The sequence below is a fragment of the Schistocerca gregaria genome, chromosome 1, assembly GCF_023897955.1.
Source record: "Schistocerca gregaria isolate iqSchGreg1 chromosome 1, iqSchGreg1.2, whole genome shotgun sequence".
Classification (NCBI taxonomy): Eukaryota; Metazoa; Arthropoda; class Insecta; order Orthoptera; family Acrididae; genus Schistocerca; species Schistocerca gregaria.
Window position 1 is genome coordinate 577,067,485 of NC_064920.1, and position 7,249 is coordinate 577,074,733.

General features: G+C 39.6%; 1 protein-coding gene across 1 annotated transcript in view; it reads right to left on the reverse strand.

Moving 5' to 3' along the window:
- LOC126356695 (DNA-directed RNA polymerase III subunit RPC1) overlaps window positions 1-6,828 on the reverse strand; it is a 182,078-nt gene extending 175,250 nt beyond the window's left edge. The window contains exons 1-2 of the mRNA XM_050007391.1: window positions 6,678-6,828; window positions 6,346-6,481 (exon numbers count right to left, since the gene is read on the reverse strand). Coding sequence (XP_049863348.1) covers window positions 6,346-6,481; window positions 6,678-6,721 — 180 coding nt within the window. The 5' untranslated portion in view covers window positions 6,722-6,828. The remainder of the gene's footprint in view (window positions 1-6,345; window positions 6,482-6,677) is intronic.
- Window positions 6,829-7,249: the final 421 nt, after the last annotated feature.

Below are 7,249 nucleotides of genomic sequence, written 5' to 3' on the forward strand. Positions count from 1 at the left end.
GCCAGATGAAATAAAATGTCTGACAGACAGCAGTAATAGTTTTAAAAACAAACTGAAATCATATCTTCTTCACAACTCCTTCTATGCCATGCATGAATTCTTGAACAGGAATAAATAAATCTATAGATATAAAATATGCAATATGTGCCATTTAAAGGAATGGGATACATAATAAAAATTTTAAGCTTTTAAACAAACACCTTGAATCCTGTGCTAAATTCTTATGCACTTGACACGTTCCACATCATAACGGTTACCATGAGATCATGGGGTGCTTTTCTACAACAATTATGAGTGCTTCTTTTTTTAAGAGTCAACAAATATACTGCTTCCATTTAGGTAAACCTCAAGAAAAGACCACGGAGGTAAAATTAGGGAGATATGAGTTCGCATGGATGCTTATGAACAAGATATTTTCTCAAGGATCATTTGCAACAGGAACAGGAAAAGCAAGAAGTAACAGGGTTACACAAAGTACCCTGTGTCACATACCATAAGGCGGCTCATGAAGTATACACACAGCAATCTGTGACTGAATGCTGAGGACACTATAGGCTACAGGAAAGTGTCAAGTGACTGTAGGAGGAAATAGGATGACATGGACAGAATTTCTATTTGTACAATGAATGGCAGCTTGTTCTAAAAGTGAAAAGATATATGTTAATGAATCAGAGTAGGAAAAACAATCCTCTAATATTTAAATACAACATTAAGTTTAGTTAGTATTGGTATTAGTTGTGGTTTAGAAGTATTAATAGAAGTAGTTGTTTTCTTAGTAGAGAGAGAATTTTGAGACCACTATTGTTAGTTTTATAAATAGTCCTACTGGTGTAACTGAACTTAGGTAACGTGGACGTATAGTTTTTTTTCCCCCCCAGTATGTAAAATTTTCCTCCGAGTGAGAGGTGTGGGCTCCGTCGTAAGTTTGTGAGTAGTGGGGGGAATGCAGTGAGGAATCCAGTGGGAATTCTAACAAGGTCCTCTCCTGGGAATGCAGAATATGTAGTAGAAATAAGATGATAGAGGAGCAGGAGCATAATGTCTGTGCCTTTCAGGTGCAGTTACAACACACAAAAGAGGAACTAGATAGGTTGAGGAAGGTGAAGGTTGCTGGGGAATGGGATCTGGCAGTTGGCAAGAAGGCATCTAGGAGGAGGAGGTATTCAGACAGTTATACTTTGAGTATATGCAATAGATTTATGGCATCTAGGAGGAGGAGGAGGTATTCAGACAGTTATATTTTGAGTATATGCAATAGATTTGACCAACTTTCAGAGTTGAGTGGAGAGGAAAAAGGGATAATGTAGACAATTTTAGACCTATTTCTATGCCACCAGTGTTTGCTAAAGTTATTGAAAAGGCTATGTACGTAAGGATCATTGATCACTGTAAATCACAACATTTGCCATCAAGTGTACAGTTCGGCTTTATACGTCACTTAACAATTGAAAGTGCTCTATTCTCTTTTCTCTGTGAGGTACTGGATGGTTTAAACAAAAGGTTTCAAACACTAGGCACACTTTTTGATTTAACAAAGGCATTAGATTGTGTTGATCACAAAATATTGCTCCAGAAGCTGGACCATTACGGAATATGTGGAGTAGCTCACAATTCGTTCACCTGTTAATTCAGCAACAGGCAGAAAAATGTCATTATGCACAGTGCTGAGAATGGCTGTGATGTGGGTTCTGAGTGGGGTATTGGTGCCCCAGGGATCAATGTTGAGGCCACTCCCGTTCCTTATTTATATAGATGACATTCCCTATAGTATTATGGGTAACTCTAAAATATTTCTGTTTGCCGAGAACACTAGCTTGGTAGTAAAGGACGCTGTGTGCAACACTGGCTCGGTTTCAAATAGTGCAGTTCATGACATAAGTTCATGGCCTGTAGAAAATAAACTAACACTAAAACACAGCAAGACTCCGGTTTTAAAGTTTCTAACAGACAATTCAACAAAATCTGACATTATAATTTCACAGAACGCGCATGTGATTAGTGAAGCTGAACAGTTCAAATTCCTAGGTGTTCAGATAGATAGTAAGCTGCCATGGAAAACCCACATTTGGATCTTGTTCAAAGACTTAATGCTGCCATTTTTACTATTCGAAATGTATCAGAAGTGAGTGATTGTTAGACATGACAATTAGTCTACTTTGCTTATTTTCATTTTCTTATGTCATATGGTATTATATTTTGGGACAACTCTTTCCATTCTAAAAGGATATTTATGGATAAGATATGGGCAATTCGGGCAGTAAGTGGTTTTTCGCGATCCTCTTGTCGACCCTTGTTCACAAGTCTGGGTATTTTGACATTGGCCTCTCAACGGAGAGCAGCGCGCTTCGTTACAGGATCATTTAGTAATCGCAAAAGTGTTACGGAGATGATAGATAAACTCCAGTGGAAGACTCTGCAGGAGAGATGCTCAGTAGCTCGGTACGGGTTTTTGTTAAAGTTTTGAGAACATACCTTCACCGAAGAATCAAGCACTATATTGCTCCCTCCTACGTATATCTCGCGAAGAGACCATGAGGATAAAATCAGAGAGATTAGAGCCCACACAGAAGCATACTGACAATACTTCTTTCCACGTACAATAGAAGACTGGAATAGAAGGGAGAACCGATAGAGGTACTCAGGGTACCCTCCGCCACACACCGTCAGGTGGCTTGCGGAGTATGGATGTAGATGTAGAATGTATATATTCCTAACTGTCGTTTCTTGTTACAATATTAGCTTATTCCCAAGAATAAGCAGCTTTCACTCAGTGAATACTCGGCAGAAATCAAACCTGCATTTGGATCGGAATTCCTTAACTCTTGTGCAGAAAGATGTGCAGTAAACTGCTGCATCCATTTTCAATAAGTTACCACTAGAATTCAAAAATCTTAGCAGTAATCCACATACTTTCAAATCGAAACTCAAGAGTTTCCTTATGGGTCACTCCTTCTATTCAGTTGAGTAGTTCCTTGAGAAATTAAGCTCATTCTTGCTGTATTGTCAATTGTGTTTAATTAAACTTATTGCCTGATTTTTTCTCGGGTCCACAAACATTTTATTTTTATCTGTTATTACTTTTATGTTGTAATTTCATATACTGACACGTTCCATAACCTCTGAGACTTGATATTCAATTTGGTCCTACATAATTTGACATGTAAATACAAGGTGTACAACTTTGATTCTGCTGTTTGTCGGTAGATGGCGACAATGGTAAGTAGTGGCCGAAAGAAACAGATCGCAGAAATCAGGCAGTTAGCTTGGACCTCGGTCAACATAACCTCATTCAAACATTAGTCAATTTGTGTCTGCAACATAAAGTTGTTCTTGATTGAAAATGTCAGGTTACAAACCTAATTTTTGTCATTTGCGGGAGGTGTTACTGCTTTGTTTCAATATGAAGAAAACAGCAGCTGAGTCTCATAGAATGCTCTGAAGTACATATGGCGAGGACACTATTGGTGAGAGAATGTGTCACGAGTGGTTTCAACACTTCGAGAATGGTGATTTTAATATCATAGACTGGCATAGTGGTGGAAGAGAGAATGTTTTTGAAGATGCAGAATTGGAGACACTGCTGAGTGAATACTTGTGTCAAACTCAAGGAGAATTGCCACAATTAGTGGGAGTGACACCTGAAGCCATTCCAAACATCTCAAGGCTATGTGCATAATTCAGAGAGAAGGAAGTTGGGTCCCTTGTAAGCTGAAACCAAAAGACGCTGAACGGCAAACAGCATTTGTGTGTTTGTGAACAGTTGCTTCAGAGGCAAAAACGGAAGGGATTTCTGCATCGAATTGTGACCGGGGACAAAAAATGGTTTCATTACAATAGCCCACGCTTCCACGTTGACGGCCAAACCAAATATTCACAGGTCCCATATCATGCTCTGCACTTGGTGGGACCAGCTCAGCATTGTGTACTATGAGGTGTTAAAACCAAGTGAAACAATTAATTACAAGTGCTCGTTATCAAACACAATTAATGCATTTGAGCATAGAAGTAAAAGACAAATGGCCACAATACAGCGAGAGGCACGATAAAGTGATTTTGCAGCATGACAATGCTCGACCCACGGTTGCAAAAGATGTCAAAACTTACTTGGGAAAGTTAAAATGGTAAGTCCTACCCACCCTCTGTATTCTCCAGACATTGTTCCCTCCGACCATCTCCTGTTTAGATCAATGGTGCATGGCCTGGCTGGCCAACACTTCAGATCTCATTAAGAAGTCACAACTTGGATCGATTTGTGGATCACTTCAAAAGATGAATAATTTTTTTGACGCGGGATCCATTCACTGCCCGAAAGACAGGAGAAAGTAGTGGCCAGCAATGGAAAATACTTTGAATGATGCATGTTAAACCAATTTCTTTCATTAAAGCCTCAAATGTTGGGGAAAAAACTTTGGAAGCAAAGTTGTATACCTTACAAATAAATAAAAAACACAGTCATGTTGATAAAATATTTGTGTGTAACACTGCAAAGTGATATGAAATGGAATGAACACCTAAGGTTGGTAATAGGGACGGCAAATGGTCAACTTCATTTTACTGGGAAAAATCGAGGAATGGAAACAACAAAGAACACTTATGCCACACATTCTTATGCACTGCTCGAGTGTCTGGGATCTCCACCAGGTTCGATTAAAGGAAAACATCGAAGCAATTCAGAGATGTCCTATTACTGACAGGTCTGTTCAACAAGTGAGTACTACAGGAATACTTCATATAGGCCTACTCAAACAGAAACCCCAACAGAGAAGACAATATTCTTTTTACAAAAACACTATTGAGTGAGCCTAGAAATCCGTCATTTACAACAGACTGCAGAATGACACTACTGCCAAAACAGTACATCTAGTGTTTGAATTGCAAAAACAAGATATGAGAAATTAGTAGCCATAAGAAGGTACTGGGTGGTTATAGTTGAATTTTCCCTATTTAACATGTCATAAAATGGAAATTAATTACCATACGAAGACCAAGCTTGGTAGCATTAATGAAACAGACATGGGAAAGAGCAATAATGCAGAATCTGACACACTTTTAATGTGCTGGTACGGTACATCACATCATTACATCCTGGTACCATTACTGCTACAAACAGGGCTCAATATGGTTCCTACCAGGCTACAGAAGAGACAAAGCACAGGACTGCATTATGCACAGCTGAGAGAAGCATTTCTGTTGGTGTGCTGGCTATCTCTCTTAATATATTGCACTTCAAATCAGTACATGTGTAATGACACCCTAGTAAACCCTGAGCTTCAGGTAGCCCCACAACCAGAAATTACAAGGAGTGAGGGACATGGTTGATACTTCGATCATTTCCAAACGTGGTTCGGAATAGCAGATGAATATCACAAGTGATACTTGATAGGGGCCCATCTTGCATGATAATTATTGAGTTCAATGCATCTCTCTCCTGTAGGGTGGGTATGACATGCTGGTGAAGCATATCACAGTAATGTTGGCCAGACACACTGCGCGGCTTCGGTTCTTGAGGCACCAACCTGCTCAAAAAAGAATGGGCCAATGATGAAAGTAGCCATGAAGCCACGAAACACGGTGACACATTCATCATACAGAGGAACTTCATGCACAGTGATTGGAAGTGAAGATGTCAACACTCGGCAATTTTGAGTGATTACCTCACCCATCAAAGAAAAATGAGCTTCATCCGTCCATAGGACAGTCCAGGACCAGCCCTCGTCAACTTCAATCCTCACAAGAAACTGGAGAGCAAAGTCAACACGTTGCGCATCCTGTGGTGCAAACTGCTGTGCGATATGGATCTTGTACGGACAGAATTTAAGAACAGTTCAAAGCATCTTCTGTGCAGTGGATTGCAGGATGTTCAACTCTCATGACACTGCTCACACACGGCCTGTCGATCAGGAATTGCGTGAAGCATTGCCTGCCACATCACCTGTGGTGCAACTGGTCGATGGGCTCTCCCCCAGAGCGATGCCCAGTTTATTTGAACTACTACATCATGCTCCGCACAGCAGGTGGAGAAAGGGGACGATATTTTGTATAGAGGAGAAAGGATACAACAAAATTCATCTCGTTATATTTGTATTTTTGATGTCATTTTTCAAACAAAACCCCATCAGACTCTAAACAATTACTGCTAATATATTAGATGCTCTTAAAGGCAAGGAATTTAAATATTAGTGCTGTCGTATTGAAATTTCACCGTCGATAGCTTTCGGAATTGTTGAAAGTATTTAGAAGTATTATCACTGAAATGTTTTACAACGTGCAGGTCATTTGGTTATACCTTTCACTGTTGTTTGTTCAATAAAAATGTCACAAGGAAAGTAAAGTGACAAGACTTACCATTCGTCTATCAAGAACTCCATACTGAACGGGTGTCCTCTGGGGATCCTGGCTGTATAGGTTCTTCGCCACAACATGTAAATGAGCTTGTTGCTGAATCTGATGACAACTGTCTACACCGAAGGATACATGAGATCTGCAGAGTTCATTACATCACAAATTACTAGTGGTACTTACGCAGTGAGTCAATCATTATCTCATCCACACAAAGAAGTAATAATTACAGTTGATAGGCAGAACTTAAATAACAAAACATTTCTTGCATATTTCAAAACATGAACTTTAAATAATCAAATAACGTATAGTAAAGAAGAATACTTGAAATTTCTCACATTTTTCGTGCCAAATTTGTCTCGCGGTATTGTTCTTTAACCATGTTGTGACAAAATATAAAACACAGGTACCACGCTACATTAACTCCGTTCTCTCAAACGTTGTTGACATTGACAGCACATGTACAACAACAACTCAAAGATCATCGTCCGTGAAAACAGCACACAATTCAGTTAGTGACCGCTAGTAGAAATAATAACTTTGAAATAGGAACAAGCCGACAACCGACGGTGAAGAGCATTGTTCAGTTACCTCATTCGTGATCTCTAAGCTCACTGTTTTAGTTAGGAAGAACGGAAATAACAAGGGGTCTAGCAACATCTCCACCACTCTCTCTGAGCTGGAACCAAGTGATCAATGGTAGTCAGAAATTGTTGTTTTGGCACGTTGAGGATTCATCACAAACAAGTCAGGCTTAGTAAGATTTCTTATAATTACATGTCAATTAACGACGAATCGGCGGTAATCAGGAGACACGAATAGAAACTGTAGTTACATTAACTTGCCATTCTGCGTGACCGTCCAGTTAGAGGCGTTAGAAGTTACAGAGGAGAGGTGGTAGGTTAGCGCC